This window comes from Cimex lectularius, unplaced genomic scaffold (genome assembly GCF_000648675.2).
Source record: "Cimex lectularius strain Harlan isolate CLEC.00 unplaced genomic scaffold, Clec_2.1 scaffold296, whole genome shotgun sequence".
NCBI classification, from domain to species: Eukaryota; Metazoa; Arthropoda; class Insecta; order Hemiptera; family Cimicidae; genus Cimex; species Cimex lectularius.
The window spans coordinates 434,808-456,207 of NW_019392844.1; the positions used below are offsets into that span (position 1 = coordinate 434,808).

Sequence of the window (21,400 nt, forward strand, 5' to 3'; positions counted from 1 at the left end):
CAGTACTGCCCGTTTTCGCGGGTAAAAAGGTCAATTCCTGGTATGATCCGATAAAACAAAATATTAAAAATTTGTCAATTTTTCGATTTTGAGACAAATTTTTAAAAAAATTATAAACCTATATTTTTTAAATAGAGCGGTAATTTAATTTAAACATAGTAAAGTTAAGGGCAGAGAAGGTAGATTATAACCTCTTTTGTGGTTATATTTGTGGTTTATTAATGTTGTATGGGTAAACATTCTCGACTGTGTTACAAAATAATAACTTTCATATAAAAATATATAAATATCAAATTTAGACCAATTTTTTTGGCATAAAATTGAAGAAATATGCCGACGACTGTGGGAGGATACGACACACATGACGACGGCCCCGGCTTTGTCGGCATACGATTTTGTCAAGAATGGTAATTATACATACAAAACAGTTGTTTTTTTTTTACTTTTTATTTCAGTCCTTTTTAAACTTATATTGTGTAATGAGTTAAATGTGTATTATTGTTTATTGATTAATCGGGCCAACTCCGCTTCTGTCTGGGTCGTAAGAGTTGGCCTAGATCTTGGAAGGGAACACAAGGGGTGAGCTGATGCCACAGGTCGAAGAACTGAAGTTGGACACAAAACATGGAAATTACATCTGGAAAGATCATGTGAAAATCAGGGCGCCCAATAAACATGATTTCATGATTTGCGAAGGTGTACTGGCGACTGGGACAGGGTGCTCTTGAAATGATTTATGAAAGAGCAATCCTTCCGTTATTAACATATGTTGCACCTGTATAAAGATGTGCACTAGAAAAAAAATATAATGTTAAAAAATTTCGAAGTACTCAAAGAAAAAATGCCCTGAGGATTATTCGAGGGTATAGGATTTCATATCAAGCAACCGTGATACTTGCAAATAGAATTTCCATCGATATTGAACTAATGGAAAGACTTAAAATATACAAAAAACAATAATAGAGTTCTGTCAGACATAAGGATAAATAAAAAAATTACTCTTGTCTGGTTTATGTTACCAAGGCACACAGGTCAGAGGGGCAGCGAAGAGGCCGATAAATTGTCCAAGGAAAGTTCAATGAGAAGACCTATTGGCCCCTGAACCCTTTTATTTATTAAAAAATAAGTCCTCTGTTCAATGGGAATGTAGCCCTGGACAGAGGCATGCGAAAAAATTTATCAAAGGAACATCGCAGAAAGCTACATCTTGGTTGTGCTAGGTCTAGAATAATAGTGGGACTGCTGATTGGACACTGCAAACTCTAGAGGCATATTTATAGACTCTCGGAGTGGTATAAACAAGCCTGTAAAGATATTGCCAAGAAGAAGAAACGGTGGAACATCCTAGCTGAGATTCCTAAAGCGGGAAACACACCCGATATTACCCAACGCCTTGTCTCGTTTTGGTAGGGTGTGCACATCTATTCGACTAAGCGCACGCCACATACAGTTGGTCACGTAGCGTGTATCCCAATAATCAGTATCACAATCGCAACACCTCTTTAGGTCTTAATGCACTATTTTGAGCAAAACCTTGTAATAAATTGAATTTTATTGTTTTAAATAAAGTTATTCTGGTAATTCGATAAATTTTCTGCCTAACCATCATAATGAAATAATTCTTATGAAAACTCATGAATTTTTGATCTTGTTTAATTTGGTTTATGTTAAAATAAGTACGTTGCGATTAATATAATGATAAAATTACATATACATAGTTCGAAATAAACTACAAAAAATATGAGTGTCCAGTTCTGGCGCTATCGATGAAAATGGTGTAATTTTATGAGCAAAACCATGTAATAAATAAATTGTTAGTTAAATTTTATGAACAAAACCATGTAATAAATTGTTAGTTAAATTTTATGATTATTTGGAGATTGTGAGAAATGGTCTGGTGTAACGTAGGTTTTAGAAAAAATTTTCTTTATCGTGCCAATGTTTCGATCTTTATTGAGATCATCTTCAGGGCTCAAAGTGATAGTTTTCCGTGTAGATGTGTCATTATTGAGTGTTGTCTTGAGAGTGCCCCCACGTTAAATTTATGAGCAAATCCATTACATAAATTTTAGTTAAATTTTATGAGCAAATCCATGTAATAAATTGTTAGTTAAATTTATTCTATTAACAAATGGTATTCTGGTGTTTTGATCAATTTTCTGCCAAATCTTAAAATTTTTTTTTTAATAAAAACTAATGAATTTTTGTTCTCGCTTAGTTTGGTTTATATTAAAATAAGTATGTTGTAATTAATATAGTGACAATAATACATGTAGTTTGAAAGAAAAATATGAGTGTCCGGTTCTTTTGTCTTCGACTGTAGTCAACACTACTCGACGAAAATCTGGACAGTGTGGATCGCATAGCATAGAGTAGGGTAGCGTTGCGTGGCATCGGGCAGATGTGCACGAGGTAATATAATCTTATGGAAAATTAGACTTTGGATTTGTGTCGGGTAAGTGTGTTTCCCGCTTAATCCTGGGACAGGAAAAGTCAGGGCCTGAAGGATACACACAGTACCACTTGAAAAAGCTTTGGCATCTGGTAAAAAAAGCCTTAAGCTTAATAAGAAGCTCTAGATTATAAAAATGAAGGTGCACAATAGACCAATACTGGTCACAGTCTTATATAATCTAATATGCGAGCATTCAATGTACATACTACCTAAACCGTTCAGCAGCATGGGCCAAGGAATTCGACTGAACCACAACTGTTTGCCATACTCTTTAAAATCGGTATAAAACAACCCGGCGCATGAGTGTCTTCAGGAAACAGTAGTGGATCAAGACCAATTCTTTCGCCCTGTCCCCTTACTTCCAAAAAGAGAGCCTTACTGTATTCAACTGCAAAGTGGCCTGTTTTGCCTACCAAATGTAGGATAATTTTAAGCAATGTAAATAAACGCCAAATATGATATGCTATCTATAGTTTCATTGTAGTTAATAATTTGGCTGTAATAATTAGTGGGTAGGTGGGGTGTCATCTGAATCTGTCCGTAGTAATTAAGACAAATATCCCTGGACAAGCACCTGGTATCTGGCACAGATAGGCTTAAAGTTCTTTATTGCTTCACCGATCTCTTAATGTGAAATTAAGTGTCTTTAAATTTGTGTATCATTAAAATGTGCTCCTTGAATTAATCCCAAATTAATATCCCTTTGATCAGTCAATTTCTTGTAGTTTTATTTATTGAGTTGGAGTACAATAACTCAGTAAGAGCACTTAGTTATTGTACTCCAAAGCAGTACATACATTTTTAAGTACCAGTTTTTTAATGTTGGAGGCCAGGCCCTATATCCCTCAGGTTGTGAATGAAAAGTTCCACCCTGTGCAAATGCCAGAATTCAACAACTTACGAATTTACAAAATTTAAGTTATTCAACTTTACAATGTCAGACAGCGGGTTTCTAAATTGATAGAATACCACCTTCAACACCTGTAAAAGCGTAGAGGAGGAAGCATGAAGTACTGTACTGCAGAACATTATTATATTTTTTAAAAATCCTAACAATTAAAAATGTATTATTTTGTAAAACCTTGTGTTTTAATTTTGTCCACAAGTTTATTTATTTCGATTTGTTGGTGTCATTAATGATTTTAATTTGTTACAGTAATAACATGTTATATCCCAAAGAGGACAAAGAAAACAAAGTTTTGCTATATGCAGTGAGTAATTTTAATCTTTCCAAGTTTACATTTTTTTAATTGATTAATTCAATTATTTCAGTGTAGAAATTGTGACTACAAACAGCTCGCCGATAGCAACTGTATCTATGTGAACAAAATTATGCACGAAATCGAGTAAGTATACCTTGTCAATAATAATTTCATTTTTAAACGTTTTATACGTGTTTTGTTTTTAAGCGAGCTGACACACATCGTGTCCGATGTTATTTCCGATCCAACACTCCCTAGGACGGAGCAGCACCCGTGCCCAAAGTGCAACCACAGGGAGGCCGTTTTCTTCCAAGCCCAGACGAGAAGAGCCGAGGTATATTTTTATTTGACAATACAAGATTGATGTATTAATTTTTGTTTTTACATTTTAGGAAGAGATGAGACTTTATTATGTATGCACAAATCAACATTGTACACACCGATGGACTGAATGAATGCTTTTAATTTTCATTTACTTTTATAACATTTATTTCAAACTGTAAAATAAAGAAAAATGTACAAAATAATAAAAATTTATTTCTACAAAGTAATACTTGTTTTATGTGTATGTTTTGTACCTGTTTGTGCCTGCGTGTATTTTAATACACAATATTATTAATAAATTTTGACATACAGGGTGATTCATGAATAATGTGACAAACTTCAGGTTTTTTTGGGGGAAAAAAGTCTATTTGGAAGTATGCCAGGCCGTTGGATTCGACCCTAGTACCTTTACCTTATACTGATGAGTGCGGTTGCAGCCACAGACTCCCTGGTAGTAAATTAAAATTTCTCTATAAAAATGGGCATATCTTCTAAACCCTATGTCCTAAATTTGAAACCAAAAACTATTTGAATTTCTATTTATAAAAGGTTCAGCAGAAGCAACAATCTGTAGGGAGAACGTAGTTAGGGGCATCAATAGCTCATTACTGTAAGGTAAAGGTCCCAGGTTCAACTCCAGCAACCCTATATTCAAACCGAACATTTTTTTTTTCCAGAACACAGGCACTCTGCTGTTGAGAACCCACGAAAAAGAAGTACATTTTGATCATCTTTGAGGTAACGGTTTTGTTTTAAATAATTAAAATATGTTTTTAATTATTAACTGTTTTTAAGTGTTGAGATGGGGCTGAAACATTTATTCGCCCAACTTGCCACACTAATTCTGTGTTCTTGGCATTGCCGTTGTAATAAATGAAAACAGGTAATCCAACATGAAGCTCTCTTACACAAAAAGAACTTTTGAAATAGGATAAAATAAAAATTAACAAGGCAGATTTAAATAAATATATTTTTTATTACACAATAATTATGGTACAATATGATAAAAAGTGATTACCACTTACAATTTATTTCAAGCGTCTAAATTTATTTCTTTTTTTTAAAGAATTTTTTATGTTAAGATTTAATAGTCATAAATTACATAAAGCTAGACTGAAGAATGATTCAGGAAATTATTCGATGATAATTCAATTCTCATTCGGAATGATACGGATTTCGGTTTTCTAAGCGAACGACAGATTTCAGTCTTAGGTGTCAGAGCACTCAATGATATGTAAAAATACTTCCAAAGTCCTTCGATAAAAAGCTAAAAGCATTTTTTTAAGATAACACCAATTAGGCTTTTGTGAAGTATGTATTTACCATAACAGTTTAAGCTTTTAAGTTTTGATTTAACACTACAATTCCTTTTATAACATCTAAAACAATGCAATAAATATTAACTTAGTCGTTATTGCATCACACTCGTTAAAATATAATTATATCATACCAGACATTTAATATCAAACCATCTACGATACTAATAAAAAAAATTTATTAGATCTTTTTGCTATTTAATTTTGTTTACAGTAGATTATTTGTACTTTTTTTGGTTCTTTATTGCATTTAAAATAAGTGGCCGGAAAGAAAAGTGAAATATTAATTTAATTCCTGAATTTTTTTTATTTTTTTTAAGTTTCTGCTAATTAAGAAATATTGATTTTTAAAAGTTTAAGGGACCAAGTTTGCAAGGCACAAGTTTTTGCCCTGGGAAACTTATTCTAGCCATTCAGACCCACGAAACAAACCTACGCTCATAATTTCACTTTTCCTTTTCGTACAAATTGCCAAGCTGCAAAAAGCACAAACACGAGGTGAAAATATTTTTTCATTGCCTAGACATCACTATATTCGCACGAGTAAAAACAAAAATAATAAATTCGACTTACTCTGCCATTTTGTGGTAAAAGAAAAAAATACTGTTTACGAAGTTTTACAAAATTCATTCTTGTTTTGAGATTGTCATTGAATTTCATGAACACAAATCTTGACTTTTTTTTTTACTTTCGACCGGGAGAAACATTTCAAGACAATCAACGATAGTTTCTGGAAGGAAAATTTCAGGCGAGGACATGTCCAGTTGAAAATTATTTCTGAGTTCATTGGCTTTTTTTTTTAACTTTATTGAAAATAGATTCAATTCATTTTAATCATGTCAAATATAAAATATTATTATTTATTCAATTACATAATAGTCTTTATTGATAGTTTATTATTTTTGTGCTGTTCATTATTTTTAAAAAATCCAACATTTAACTGTTACATTTATCAGAAAAATTTAATTTTATCATTTTACTCTTCTAATCTTCAGATTTGTTATTTAATTGACTCCCTTAACATTGGTCCAACATTAAAGAAACTAGATGAAAAAACATGGAATAGTTGTTTGACGTTTTAAACATTTTAAATACACTCGTACTTAAGCTTACACAATTACACATCAGACGATGTTTACAGCTTAGTAAAAACAAGCACACTTAGATCATAATTTTCATACGTTTATTGACTGTTGAAAGGTCAGTGTATTGTCAAAATTATTGGAATGCCAACTCCCCCGTACCATTTTATACGCTTAATAAATATTTCAAGAATTACATTTAATATGCCGACGAGGGGGGAAAAAATATAAGCCAACGGTGTTTGAAAATCTCAATGGTTCTTGTAATCACTTAAACTCTAATAAATGCTTATGTAAATAACCACCCATTATATTTACATACAACAAAAATAACAAAACTTCTGAGAAAAAAAAAATAGAATCATTGTAGAGACAGCTTGTCATTCATTAAATAATTATTAAAGATAAAAGTCTAAAACAAATTTTCAAACAGTTTTTAAACAAATCAACAAACTTAATAAATACTTCAGACTCGTATAATTTTTATCTGAATAAGCTTTGGAAGCTAGTTTTTTAAATTAGGTATTAAATTGTTAAATACAAATATAACCAGTCGATTCACCAAATAATATTAAAAGATCACATTTAATATAAATATCCAGTGAACAACAAAAATAAACAAAATATCCTGCTTTGGTATTTAAATAAAAGCTGTTTTTTAAACTAATCAATTCAACAAAATAAAACCTTGGTAATAAATCATTATAATATCAACCATTATTGCACAAAATTTACAAAATAAAAACCGTGTACTTATTAATCAACTATAAAAGCTGTGTAATATAAAACGTGGATATGTTTTAATAGTACTATCCTTTATTGAAGACAATAGTACCGATTTTTTTTTTTTTTCTTAGACAGAATGAGCATTTAGTGATGTACGGACGACCATGTTCCTGTAACAAGGAAGGCGACAGATATGACTTAGTATTAGTTTGTGGAGAGAAAGGCTTCCCCTCGAGCCTTGGAGTTGTTCTATCGTCGTTTCGTCGTTTGTAATCGCCTCTAACTGATCGTATAAAATGGCCAGGACGAAAATCCCAAACAGGCTACTTTCCATTACCAAAATTATGCAATGGACACTGTAAAATAAATAATTTTAAAATTCGAATCTTTATCCGCGACTTATTTATATTTACATTCGCGACTGTTTGATCGTTATTTCGTTACTGCACTCAGGACAAGCTCTTATCCATGATGCGATCACAAGAAGAAACGCATAAGCCGATAAGATGCCGACGCAGATGAGAAACTGTATAAAATATTTTTGGTTTTTCTCACCGACACAGTTGTTAATCCTAAAAAAATCGTGTCAAATTTGTTGAATCACATTTAACTCATGTTAAAACTGACCATGGACAGTGGTGATCCATGCGCTTAATGCACCGCTTGCAAATCCTGCAATGGTGAGCCCTGGGAGGCCGGTATGTTTCGCATCTCGTGCAAACAGTCCAATCTTCGTTTTGGATGAGTGTGGACTCGGAACCTAAAATGTAACTTTAATTAAAACGGTTCGCATTTATTTATATTTTTTCTTTTTTTGTCGGGGGGAGGGGTGTAACTTACCTGAATGTATGTCGGAAAAGTCCATCCGGCTTTGTGGCAACGGGACCGCACCGGGATCTGAGCACATGGCTCTCAAATGACAAAAAGATACCATGAATATCACCGTATTAAACAGAACCACATGGAAAGGGGCCCATAAGCTACAAAAGAAAATATTTTTTTTACATTTTCTTCTATCATTTCCATTTCTGACCACTTAAGATTTGTTCAAAATCAAAAGGCAATCCTTACGGATCATCTTGATCAATCCTTACTGGGACAGTCTGTCAGACGCATTTTGGTCTTTCACCGTCTAAAGTCTGTCATATGAAATACCCCTGCACAGGGAAGATAGGCAGACCACGATGATCAGTAATGATCAAATTACACACACAGGGGTAAAAAGTAAAAAATAAAAGTGTTATACACAAAAAAACAAAATTAGAAAGAAGTCACTATAGCTCAAATGGTTAGAGCAGTGGCATATTGAGTCTTAGGCCGTGGGTTCAAATCCCGCTTGTGACACTAATTTTTCATCTCAACCAAAAACCTATGATAAAAAGAATAATTAATTGGAATAATTAATATGGTCAATTATGACTAAGCAAATTTAGATCAACTATTAATCTTAATACCTAGTAATTATTGAAATAAATATATACAAGTGTCTGGTTTTTTGTCTTTGAATGTATAAACGTTTGAACTAGCATAATTAAAAATTAATTACATAATTTAAAATTTAAAATGATTTAAAACTCAACTACATTTAATATTGGTTTAATTCTTCTTGATGAATAATTTGTAAACAAAAATGATTAGAACATATTGTTTAAGGTACTGATATGCTAAAAAGAAAATAACTGATTATTATAAACAATTATTCATTTGTATTATTCAAATTGTGACTTAAAACTAATACGAACGAAATCCAGTAACTGTTGGTATTAATTATTATTTACAATTTTTATGACAATTAATTAAGGTTTTTAGTTGAGATAAAAAAGTCCAAAAAAAAGCTCTCCATGGCCATTTCATTTGTCGTCGAGAATCCAACCCGATTACACGACATTTGAAAAATGGCAAAAAGAAGGGAAAATTCAAAAGGTGGGGTTGAGATAGGAAGTTGGTGTCCGAGTGGATCGAGGTCACGATAGCTCAAGTGGTAGAGCAGCGGCGAATCTAGCCGAAGATCATGGGTTCGAATCCCGCTCGTGCCATTGACATTTTTATCTCAATTAAAAACCTTAATTAATTGTAGTGTATTAATAATAAACAGATAACTAATTAAATAATTGAAATCTAGTAACATTGTAAAAAAACAAAAAACACATTTTTAACAAATTTTTTCCGAACTAATTTTAACTGAGTTCAAGACCACTAAAAACCTCGTTCCCTCTTACATAGAAGAAAAATAATGTTCCTTCCTATTAAAACACACAAAAAAAACCACCCATAATAATGTAATTTTAGTCTTGACAGATAAGTAGCCCTCAGATGATCTAACTTGTAGAAGAGTGATCATCCTCCCCCAATTAAGAATAGGTCATGCAAGGATGACGTACGGTTACAGGCCAAAGCCCAAGAAAGATCGCAACGTGACATTTCAGCTCACAAATGGAGTTTTATGGATAAAGAAAGGGGAAAAAAATTAGCTAAAACATTTATGCACCACAAGCGGACAGTTCCAAGCCTGTCTGTGATGATAAAGGGCTAAATGTGAACAGCATATCGTACAAAATAGTAAATAATAAAATAAGGACCAAAGAAATTGACATTTCCAAGTCTGATGACGATAATAAAGTGTACTTGAAGCAAAATAAAAAGGACATAGTTAACTATTTGTAGTGCAATATTGCTATAAACAGGGCAATGAAGAAATTTAAAAAAAAATTCCACACTACATTTCAGCTCAAGGGGACAGCTCCAAGCCCCTGTCGGCGAAGATAAATGGCAGAATATGTGCAACATGTCATACAAAATAATAGCTGTTTTGGCCAGAGCAAAATAGAGATCCTTTGAGTCCTCTCCTAAACCTCTCCCTTCATCCTTTTTCCCAGTTCTGATTTCTCTGTTTCCCAGTGCGAATCTACCGTGAACGAAAACCTCTTCTCGGCTCACCTCTCTCCTCTTTATTAAAAAACCTCTCCTGTGAGCACCTCTCATATTCCCCTTAAATTTTCCTTCCCATCCTATCCTTCACTTCCTGAACCGTAGGTCGTTTACAGCGTTGCAACGGGGCCCCAACCTAGCTAAGACCCTTCAAATAGTGATTCCTTTTTTTCTTTGTACAGTCCACTTAAGTTTTTTTCTTTATTTCCTTTTTTTATTTTATTTTTGTATTCAGCCAAAACAATAGCCCATAATAAAAATTAAAAAATATACTCAAGAAGTATATCTCCCTTTACACCTATTATATAACTAACCAAATTGAGGGTCAATTGGGTACTCTCACTATACATTTACTCTAATAAATACATTCATTCTCGACATACCCTAGGGATACAAAACTATCGGCGTTATACACAATAAAACAACACTGTTTCCTCTAAAAATCTGACAGGGAACTTAAATATTTGCTGTCATGCTCAAGCACGATCCCGAAACGCAGCGGCATACCTACACGCTCTCTATATAGAACTAATGGATTGCACCTTTCAATTAGGTAGGTAAGACATCGAGTGACCTTTCTCTGCCTGGCGGACACATATCCAGGCTCAGAACTGTCAGTTTGTCAACCCGCATGGCCTATTCTTAATCATGCGAAGAAGATTATTCTTCGATATTATATCTCTGTTGGTTTTTAATATTTTTCAAAAAGTTGACAATGCAAGCTTGTCCATGATGATTCCAGGCCGATCAATGATGACAAAGAGCAGGATATGTGCATTATGTCATACCAAATAATAGCCCATAATAGAAAATAAAAAATACTCAGAAGTAAACGTTTTCGAGGATGATGATAAAGGGGTTGAAAACAAATATCTATTATGATAAATGACAAAATATGTGCATATATGTCATAGAAAACAAGATAAAACTAGTATAGAAATCAACCAGCACATTAATATTGTAGAGATTAGGTGTTGCTTATTACAATAGCTAAACGTTAGTATGACTTCTATAGAAAAGTTATGAAAGTTCTTAATCGTGTGAAGAAGATTATTCTATATTATATCATTCAGCATGATGATCTGTAAGTGTATGCCATTTGGGTGATGAGTTTAAAAAAAATGATTTATCATTGGTTTTTCATCTTTTTCAACAAGTTGAGAATGCAAGTTTGTCCATGATGATGATATTCAAAGTGAAATAGAAAGGGTGTAGTTTGCAATTTGGAGTACAATATTGCTACTAAACACTTTGATGAAGAAATGAAAGATTTTTTCCATTTACACATTACATAACAGCTCAGATAGCATATTTATAGATAAAATATGAGTAAGAACACAAGCCAAAATATCTACACATCAAGTGGACAGTTCAAGTCCTGTCAATGATAATAAATCTGTGACATGTACAAAATAATAGCTCATATTAAAAATAAATAAAAATAAAATAAACTCAAGAAGTAAACATCCAAGCCTGACGATAATGATAAAGGGTATTCGCAGCATATATCTATTACGATAAATGACAAAATATATGCATATATTTCATAGGATAAAGTATAAACTAGTATAATACTTGAACAACCATTAATATTGTACAGATTAGGTTTTTTATTACGGTAAACTTTTTTTATGCGTATGCAGGGGGGTGTCGTGAAAAAAAGGCCAGAGGCGAGGTAGAAATCGAACCCACAACCGCGGGGTCTACAAGCCAAGAGTCTATCGACCAATCCTCGGCTACCGCGGTTCCCCTAGATAAACATCGTAAGTACAACTTCCATAGAAAAGTTACGAAAATAAAAGTATTCAGCATAAAGACCTGTAAGTTTAGCCCATATGGTGATCGGCAAAAAAAATTAAATTCGCAAACGTTGGTTTTTAATATTTTTCAACAAGTTGACAATGCAACCTTGTCCACGATGATGATTTGAAGCCATTTGGTGATGATAAAGAACAGAATATGTGCAACATGTCATAAAATATAATAGTACATAATAAAAAATACTCAAGAAAAAAACATTTCCGAGTCTGATGATGATGATAAAGGGATTTGAAACAAATATTTATTATGATAAATGACTAAATCTGTGCATACATGTCATAGAAAATAGTATTTGATCAACCAGCGTTTTATTATTGAACAGATTAGGTGCTTTTTTTATTACGGTATAAAACATTGAGAGTAAACAATGAGTTTAAAAAAAATTAAGTTCAGAATTGTTGGTTTTTAATATTTATCAGCAAGTTGACAATGCAACCTTGCCCATGATGATTATTTGAAGCCTCTTGGTAATGATAAAGGGCAAAATATGTGCAACATGTCATAAAAAAAATATTCAAAAAACAATCATTTCGACCTGCAAATTTAGTCCATAGGGTGTTAAAAAAAGATCAACATTGGGTTTTAATATTTTTCAAGTTGATAATGCAAGTTTGTACATGATGATGATGATTTGAAGCCTTTCAGTAATGACAAGGAGCAGAATATGTTCAACATAATAAAACATACTCAAGAAAAAAACATTTCCGATTCTGATGATGATGATAAAGCATATTCATAGCAAATACTTATTATGATAAATGACAAAATATGTGCATACATGTCATAGAAAATAGTATAAAACTAGAATTACATTTGTACAATCAACGCATTATTATTGTACAGATTAGGTGTTTTTTTATTACGATATAAAACACTGAGAGTACAACTTCAATGAGTTTAAAAGAATTTAAGCCCAGAATTATTGGTTTTTAATAGTTGACAATGCAATTTTGCCCACGATGATGATTCAAAGGTTCTTGTGGACAACAAAGAGCAGAATATGTGCAACATGTCATAGAAAATAGTAGTACACAATATGTAATTTATGGATAAAGAAAGAGAAAAAAATTTTGTTAAAACATCTATGCACCACGTGGACAATTCCAAGTCTGTCAATGATGATAAAGGGCTAAATATGAACAATATAGCATAAATGGTAAAATATGTGCGGTTCCCCTAGATAAACATCATAAGTACAACTTCCATAGAAAAGTTACGAAAATAAAAGTATTCAGCATAAAGACCTGTCAGTTTAGCCCATAGGGTGATCGGTAAAAGAAAAATCAACTTCACAGACGTTAGTTTTTAATATTTTTCAACAAGTGGACAATGCATCCTTGCTCTTGATGATGATTTGAAACCACTCAGTAATGATAAAAAGCAGAATATGTGCAACATGTCATAAAATATAATAGCACATATAAAAAATACTCAAGAAAAAAACATTTCTGATTCTGATGATGGTGATAAAGCATATTCATAGCAAATACTTATGATAAATGACAAAATATGTGCTTACATGTCATAGAAAATAGTACAAAAATAAAATAGAATTGGATCAACCAACATTATTATTGTAGAGATTAGGTGTTTTTTAGTGCGATATAAATCACTGAGAGTAAAACTTCCGTATAAAAATAATGAAAGTGAAAGTATTCAGCATGAAGGCCTGTAAGTTATGCCATATGGGTGATGAGTTTTAAAAAAAATGATTATCATCTTTCAACAAGTTGACAGTACAAGCTTGCCCGTGATGATGATGATGATGATGGTAAAGGGTATCAGAGTAAAATAAAAAGGTGTAGTTTGCAATTTGGAGTACAATATTGCTATTAAACAGTGCGATGAAAAATGAAAAAAAATTTCCATGTACACATTAGCTCAAATAACATATTTATGGATAAAGTAAAAACAGAAGCCAGACAAAATATGTCCATACATGTCATAAAAAAGTAGTAATAGTAGTATAGTAGTAAAAGTAATAGTAGTAATATAGTAGTAATAATAAATAGTAAAATAATATGAAAGTGAAAATATTCAGCATGAAGACCTGTAAGTTTAGCCCATATGGGTGATGAGTTTAAAAAAAAATTAAGTTCACAATTGTTGGTTTTTAATATTTATCAACAAGTTGACAACGCAAGCTTGTCCATGATGATGATGATGATGATTAAAGGGCATAGAACTGACTCACCTGTCCTGCATCGTCTGCATGACGATCCACCGGACGACGACATAGTCAGCATAAAAGACGGCGACGTATGTCAGGGCGATGCAGATGAGCCCGCAGGGGTCTTTGACAAACAGAGACATTTCTCAGACGATCCGAGGACGCATATTCGGAGCGATTCCTTCTCCAGGGCTTTTTATCGATCCGTCGGTCGGCCTCCTCCGCTGCGTTTCCCTTTCGACATTTTCCTCAAATCCCTTGTTTTCCCGATGTCCATATGATGAATGATGATGGTGATAATACGGGTGTAACACAGTCACAAGCAACTCTGATGAGCTGCCCCTTTGGGAAATGGCCCGATTTTCTTCTGCTTGACAGTGGCGCTATAACTTTTGGCTCGAACATTTTTCATTTCGAATTATTTCTTTATTAAAACAGATTTTTTTGCTTTCTATTTTCTGTTTATTATACACTGATTCAATTCGTTGTAACCAGGAAATGGGTGAACGGCCAGATTATTTGTTCATCCTCTTCTAATGTGAACTCTTGCCTGTTATTTTATTTTTAAATTAAATAAGTTAATAATAGATATTTGCTTCGAATTCCTTTATTATCATCAACACTCCGAAATGTTTATTTCTTGAGTATTTTTTATTATGTACTACTATATTTTATGACATGTTGCACATATTCTGCTCTTTATCATTCTGAGAGGTTTCGAATCATCATGGACAAACTTGTATTCTCAACTTGAAAAATATTTAAAACCAATGATTATGAATTTAATTTTTTTTTTTAAACTCATCACCTATATGGGCTAAACTTGCAGCATGTTTTTTTGAGTATTTTTAATTTTTATTATGTACTAGTATATTTTAAGACATGTTGCACATATTCTGCTCTTTATCATTCTGAGAGGTTTCGAATCATCATGGACAAATTTGTATTCTCAACTTGAAAAATATTAAAAACCAATGATTATGAATTTAATTTTTTTTTTTAACTCATCACCTATATGGGCTAAACTTGCAGCATGTTTTTTTGAGTATTTTTAATTTTTATTATGTACTACTATATTTTATGACATGTTGAACATATTCTGCTCTTTATCATTACTGAGAGTAAAAAATATTAAAATCCAATGATCAAGAATTTTCTTTTTTTACTGATCACCCGTATGGCTTAAAATTACAGGTCTTCATGCTGAATACTTTAACTTTCATAACTTTTCTATAGAAGTCATACTCTCAACATTTATCTGTCGTAATAAGCAACACCTGATCTGTATAAAAATAATGTGCTGCTTGATTGAGTTCTATTCTAGTCTTATACTATTTACCATGACGTATGCACATATTTTGCATTTTATTATAATAGATATTTGCTATGAATCCCTTTACCGACATCATCAGATTTAGAGATGTTTAATTCTTGAGCATTTATCATTTTTTATAATGTAATACTATTTTCTTTGGCATGTATGCACATATTTTACCATTGTGTACATACCTATATTGTTCATATTTAGCCCTTTATCATCATTGACAGACCTGGAATTTCATGTGGTGCATATATGTTTTAACTTTAATTTTTTCCTCTTTCTTTATCCATAAATTACAAATTGTGTACTACTATTTTGTATGACATGTTGCACATATTCTGCTCTTTGTTGTCCACAAGAGGCTTTGAATCATCATCGTGGGCAAAATTGCATTGTCAACTTGTTAATAAATATTAAAAACCAACAATTGTAAACTTATTTATTTTTTTTAACTCATCACCCAAACGGGCTAAACCTACATAATGATCTACTTGATAAATATTTTCACTTTCATAACTTTTCTATAGAAGTCGTACTCTCAACATGCTTGTTGATTGAGTTCTATTCTAGTTTTATACTATTTTCTATAACATGCATTTATTTTGTCATTTATCATAATAGGTATTTGCTATGAATACCCTTTATCATTACCACCATACTCAGAAAGAATTACTTCTTGAGTAATTTTTTTTTTTTTTTTTATTGTTATTATGGGCAATGTCCTGACTTTCTTTATCCATAAATATGCTATTTGAGCTGAAATTAATGCATACATCGAAGATGTTTTTCATTTCCTCATCACATTGTTTAATAGCAATATTGTACTACAAATAGTTAACTATACCTTTTTATTTTACTTTAAGTACACTTTATCACCCTCATTTGTCTTGGAAATTATCAATTTCTTTGGTTCTTACTGTATTATTTACTATTTTGTACGATATGTTGTTTATATTTAGCTCTTTATCATTACTGACAAGCTTGGAACTGTCTACTTGGTGCATAGATGTTTTAGGTAAATTTTTTCCTCTTTCTTTATCCATAAATATGCATTTTTGAGCTGAAATGTCATGTGTCCAGGAAAAAATCTTTCAGTTCTTAATCGCACTGTTTAATAGCAGTATTTTACTACAAATAGTTAATTATGTCCTTTTTATTTTGCTTCAAGTACCCTTTACGATCATCATCATCATCATGGACAAGCTTACAGGTCTATATGCTACTTTCATCACTTATCTATGGAATGTTTACCTTGATCTGGGTGCAACCAGTAATTTGATGAATCATCCTCACGCGATTAACGATAGGTCATGCAAGTTGGTTACATGGACTTTTGGGCCTCAAAGCCCATGTGTGTGTCCAGCATGTAAAGGTAGCTCAATAAGCCCCACCAAAGTAAAGGATGCAATTCCTTGGCTCTATATAAAGATCGTGTAGGAATGCCATGTGTTACAAGAATTGTGCTAGGCTATGGCAGCAAGTATCTAGGGGCTATGTTCTGATTCTTGGAGGAAACAGGATTGTTTTATTGTAGTAATGATAGTTTTGTGTCCCTAGCGTGTGAGAGTGAATGTATTTATTGGCATGAATGTGTGGGAGGGTTGATGACGGAACATCGAGTACCTATCAAACCTCATATAGGTTATGTAGTATGTGTAAAGAGTGATGGAGAAATATTGAGTACTCCACTACCTTAACTGAGTGAATACTTAAATAGGAAAGAATGTTTAAAAGTGAGTGAGAGTGTGAATGGGTTTGGATTTATTTGCATTGGCAGCTAAAATGACCTAGTTTTTATTAACCTCTGGAGCCCAACGGTGGCTGGATGGATAAGACAGAGATCTGACCCCGAACTGCCAACACCTGGGATGAGTGATTCTTTCGGCCTGTTGGTAAATTCATGGAAAAGTACAAAAGCTGGAATTGCCGGTAGATTGCAAGAAGTGATAGGCTCAACTCTTACACGTGTGTGTATATGTAAATGATTCAAGGTTATATAAATCGGTAATCATTTCAAAACAATTACAAAATGTTTGTCATTAAATGCTGTATATTTAGTGAAAAGCAAAGATACATATTTGTACACACCTTAAAAATCTAATGCAAATGCATGTCCCCATTCCTAAAAATAAAGATTTATGCCTGAAAAAAAGTTTAAATGTTAATTTAATAAATGAATGGTATGCAGATAAATAAAACAGAATGTTTTATTTTAAAATAAATAAATCAATACCTGTTTTACACAATTTTTCCTTTCAACTTCTTGAAATGGACTACCATTGTTTTGAGAACAAAGAATTTTTGCCAACATGATTTTCTTTTTCTTTCTTCTGTTATTTCTGTTTGATGAGCGATTTAAAATTAGGTGGAATAAATAGTAAAAATTATTAAAGACAGAAAATATAAGCGAGCTATGGATAATTTACTTTTTTGTTACAGGAAATATTCGTTGTATGTAACTTTCGTTTTTGTCCTCTGTGACCTCCTCGAACCGCTCCCTTTTAAATTGAAACAGTCAATTAAGAAGGCAATAACAATAAAAGTGAATTATTTACTGTGAAAATAAAAGTACCTCTGTTTTCTTTCTCTTTGTTGAAAGAATAAAGGTTGCTTTCCGACCTGAAAAATGAAATTTGATGTGATGGATTTTTTGCCTACAAAATTTTCTACATGGTGAAAATTATACCTAACAATTAAATCCATACATTTTAAATTAAGATCCTCATTATACTTAAGATATGTGTTTCTTATATTTAATCTTTAAGTTTTGTGGCTGTCATTTAACATGTAAATCAGGATTGTTACAAATTAATCATTTATAGTTATACAGGGTGGCCCCAATCGATTCAGCCACACTTCCAGATCTTATAGGAAATTGAACGCTGAGTAAAAAAGTCCTATGAACCTGTGTCCGCAAACCCTTCAGTTTCGAGCTACAGGCAAAATACCATGAAAAACCACATTTTTTGACCTTATTCGTGAAATTGTTAGCCGTAAAACAGCTCGAAACAACATAGAGGATTAATTTCTGCGTCGAATGAGATTAAAACCAGCCTGATCGGCCAAAAATTGCATTTTTGGTGATTTTTTCGAAGTTACGAGGTGAAAGGGTACACAAAATTCACCATTTCTGACATTTTTATCGAAAATTCACAAGTTGAACACCCTATCAAAAAATTCTCCGTTACAAACCTCGTTTGTTGGTGATCAAATTCTCCGTCACATTAGACCAACCTCAGTCTGATTCATGAAACATTCGAATTTTGTCTAATTTACTGCTTTTCACCCAAATTGAATGTTACTGTTTTCTGATGGGTACCCCCTACTGAATAATGTATGAAAAATCTGAACGGCTTACGTAACAATTTTAGAAAGTTCACACATCTTTTAATGAACATTACATTTTATTTATTGTAAAAAAGAATTACAATAGCTTGAGCGAAAAATAGCGACAATTTTCTGCATTGCCAGTGCGATAGTGAGCGGAGTTTGGAGTTGAATTTGAATGAAATTTTTGGCCGATCAGGCTGGTTTTAATCTCATTCGACGCAGAAATTAATCCTCTACAGATGTTGTTTCGAGCTGTTTTACGATCAGGCTAACGGTTTACTAACAATTTCACGAATAAGGTCAAAAAACGTGGTTTTTCATGGTTTTTGCCTGTAGCTTGGAATTTAAGGGTTTAGGGGCACAGGTTCATAGGACCTTTTTTACTCAGCGTTCAATTTCCTATAAGATCTGGAAGTGTGGCTGAATCAATTGGGGCCACCTTGTATATAAGAAAAATGTATGAAGATGGATACTAAAAATGCAAGAAATTAATCAATTTTTTATTAATTACTATACTTATTTAATTTCTATCAAATTTTGGAGTTAGCAGTACTTACAACCTCTCATCAGTTATACTTCTTCTTTTCTTCGATTGGCAGCTAAAAAAGTAAAAAAAATAATTAACATAAGACTATATAGATATGTACTGTGCAAAACTTACTCTTTTGTAGATCCAGTTTGTACCCTTCTCCTCCTGGTTCTAATTTAAAGGACTAAAGCTCTAGTATTTTGTTTATTTTTAATTTGAACTATATTAGTGAAATAAATAACCTTTTACTTTGGGTTTCTGTCACTTCTTCAAATGTTGTAGACGCTTCTTTCCTTTGTAATTTTAAATTGTTCTGTTCGACACCCAGCTCACTGGTGCAGGACAATTTGGCAGAAATAGACCTCTGTTTAGAAGTGTTTGAATTTTTCGAGTAACTCGTTCTCTTTTTCTTTGGCGTATTGTCAATTGATTGATTGCTGCTGTTACTACTTTGGCTTTTAGACGAATTCTCATTGTTCGACGATGTTGATGATTTTCTAATTTTCTCATTATCGTCTAGTTCGGACTGCTGTTATCGACATTAAATTAAAAATTATACTATACTGCTGTTATTAAGCAGTGGGCACAACTTACCGCAAGTGTTTGAACTTGATTGAAAGAGTTATTTTTATTTTCTTTATCCTTTCGGCTTTCAAGATCTAGATTTGAAACAAGACTAACTTTTAAGATTTTTCACAAGTTAATTTATCTGTAATTTTTACCTAAGAATCTTCTACCGAGAGTCCTTCTATACCGAATCTAGAAAAGAAAATTAACAAAATTCAAAACTTTGTGAGATAAACATCCTGTTCTATGGTGAAATGTTACAGTCAAATGAAACTGAGAACAGACCAGAATAATAAGAAATAAATTTTTTAAGATGTCCAAATTTATACCTCGCTTAGTACTTGGGGTGATATAATTTCAGTAATAGGACTGAGATTATCCTCTATCCCACAATAAATTTTAAATTCACGATCATCTAAAAATGTATGATTAACATAAATTGAACATAAATTAGAAGGGTGTGTTTTTGACAGTCTTACTTTTCTTTCTTGCATAAAGTTCTTGAGAATTTCTCTTTAATGACTTAATAGTCGCTACTGAGTTCATGGTCTGGCTTTCAGACTTTTTAAATTTATCTGTAATTTATTATTAAGTAAAATCGTCTTTTAATTTTTAATGTTCTCCTTACTTGAAATGTTTGTCGGTGTATTGCCACTATTTCTTGAATTTTCTTTTAACGAAATCTCTCCTAATAAATGAATGATAATATTTTATTTTTAAATGAAAATAAACCAAAAGGACTGATAGTTTTACCAGACTTTTTGAATAAATTCTGGTTGTCCGTTAAACAATGTTTGGTATTTAGTAGTACGCTAGAAATTTCTCCGACCGTGGTGAGAGCTTTGTTTGTATCCACGTCGAGTTTTTGGAGTAACTGCTTGAGCTTATTGTTCTCGGATATGTTCAGGCTCAGTGTAAACATTAAATCTAATGTTTTTTTTGTAAGCATGAAATTTTCGCTCTTGGCTTTTGAAAGCGCCAATTCCGATTCGACTACTTTATTAATGAGCTCGTTGTTCATTTCTTGAGCCTTCTGGTGCGCTTATTAAAGCAAATTGTTATCAATAAAATTCGGATTTGTTTCATTTTTTTACGAATTTACCTTCATTTAAATTTGCCAAACGGCGCAACACCATTCTCAACCTTTTCTTCAGTTGGGCCTGCATAATATACTAAAGAGAAAACATACATTTGACTATCGGTTTATATGTGAAAATGTAAGATCATAAAGACAACCGATAAGATTAACAGAAAAACTTAAAATTGAAACATTCTACTTGACCAAATACTAAACTTTATCATTTTAAAATTGTAAACTTACTGTTTTTTTGAAGTCGATATATTTTATGAAATATATGTTCAGTATATCATATTTGCATAGTTGGCATGGTTAAAACAAATTGACAAAATACTATTTGTTACAATAATGTGCCGGTGGCAAACTATCACAATGTTTAGCAGCAAAAACATATTTAAAAGATAAAAGTTTTTTTTTTGTAAATATATTCTGAACAGGTGTATTGACAAAGAAAATTGAATACATTTTCTTCCTTTTTGTTTATTCTTCCTTTTTAAAAATTATTTATATGTAGTTTAAGTAATTCAAAGGCTTCACAAGTTTTATTTATT

The 21,400-nt window shown here is 32.2% G+C and overlaps 3 protein-coding genes across 4 annotated transcripts; 1 reads left to right on the forward strand and 2 right to left on the reverse strand.

Moving 5' to 3' along the window:
- Window positions 1-18: 18 nt before the first annotated feature.
- On the forward strand, window positions 19-4,189 carry LOC106665481 (DNA-directed RNA polymerase II subunit RPB9). The gene is made up of 5 exons (XM_014391927.2): window positions 19-407; window positions 3,612-3,666; window positions 3,728-3,801; window positions 3,865-3,991; window positions 4,050-4,189. The coding sequence occupies exons 1-5, from the start codon at window positions 331-333 to the stop codon at window positions 4,110-4,112; spliced, it is 396 nt and encodes a 131-aa protein (XP_014247413.1). The 5' UTR covers window positions 19-330; the 3' UTR covers window positions 4,113-4,189.
- Window positions 4,190-7,049: 2,860 nt separating this feature from the next.
- LOC106665557 (palmitoyltransferase ZDHHC7-like) lies at window positions 7,050-14,423 on the reverse strand. Its single transcript, XM_014392048.2, has 5 exons — window positions 14,049-14,423; window positions 7,946-8,085; window positions 7,733-7,865; window positions 7,519-7,677; window positions 7,050-7,461 (listed from the first exon to the last, which is right to left on the reverse strand). The coding sequence occupies exons 1-5, from the start codon at window positions 14,165-14,167 to the stop codon at window positions 7,233-7,235; spliced, it is 780 nt and encodes a 259-aa protein (XP_014247534.1). The 5' UTR covers window positions 14,168-14,423; the 3' UTR covers window positions 7,050-7,232.
- A 3,348-nt stretch (window positions 14,424-17,771) lies between these two features.
- On the reverse strand, window positions 17,772-21,268 carry LOC106665460 (formin-J-like). Of its 2 annotated transcripts, none has more exons than XM_014391878.1 (13): window positions 21,093-21,268; window positions 20,874-20,943; window positions 20,525-20,804; window positions 20,400-20,459; window positions 20,251-20,346; window positions 20,101-20,186; window positions 19,927-19,963; window positions 19,799-19,863; window positions 19,447-19,733; window positions 19,337-19,375; window positions 19,233-19,274; window positions 17,918-17,964; window positions 17,772-17,843 (listed from the first exon to the last, which is right to left on the reverse strand). In XM_014391878.1, the coding sequence occupies exons 2-13, from the start codon at window positions 20,877-20,879 to the stop codon at window positions 17,779-17,781; spliced, it is 1,110 nt and encodes a 369-aa protein (XP_014247364.1). In that variant the 5' UTR covers window positions 20,880-20,943; window positions 21,093-21,268; the 3' UTR covers window positions 17,772-17,778. The 2 variants fall into 2 exon arrangements, with proteins under 2 accessions (XP_014247364.1, XP_014247362.1); XM_014391876.1 differs by having other exon boundaries at window positions 20,525-20,812.
- Window positions 21,269-21,400: the final 132 nt, after the last annotated feature.

Coding starts and splice junctions, on each gene's coding strand:
- LOC106665481 (XM_014391927.2), top strand. CDS start 331: ATGCCGACGACTGTGGGAGGATACGACACACATGACGACGGCCCCGGC. Junction 3,802..3,864: donor AAAATTATGCACGAAATCGA/GTAAGTATACCT, acceptor TTTGTTTTTAAG/CGAGCTGACACACATCGTGT. Junction 3,992..4,049: donor CCCAGACGAGAAGAGCCGAG/GTATATTTTTAT, acceptor TTTACATTTTAG/GAAGAGATGAGACTTTATTA.
- LOC106665557 (XM_014392048.2), bottom strand. CDS start 14,167: ATGTCTCTGTTTGTCAAAGACCCCTGCGGGCTCATCTGCATCGCCCTG. Junction 8,086..14,048: donor ATGCAGACGATGCAGGACAG/GTGAGTCAGTTC, acceptor TTTCTTTTGTAG/CTTATGGGCCCCTTTCCATG. Junction 7,866..7,945: donor CTTTTCCGACATACATTCAG/GTAAGTTACACC, acceptor GTTACATTTTAG/GTTCCGAGTCCACACTCATC.
- LOC106665460 (XM_014391876.1), bottom strand. CDS start 20,937: ATGCAGGCCCAACTGAAGAAAAGGTTGAGAATGGTGTTGCGCCGTTTG. Junction 19,734..19,798: donor ATCAAGTTCAAACACTTGCG/GTAAGTTGTGCC, acceptor TGTCGATAACAG/CAGTCCGAACTAGACGATAA. Junction 17,844..17,917: donor CAAAGAGAAAGAAAACAGAG/GTACTTTTATTT, acceptor TCAATTTAAAAG/GGAGCGGTTCGAGGAGGTCA.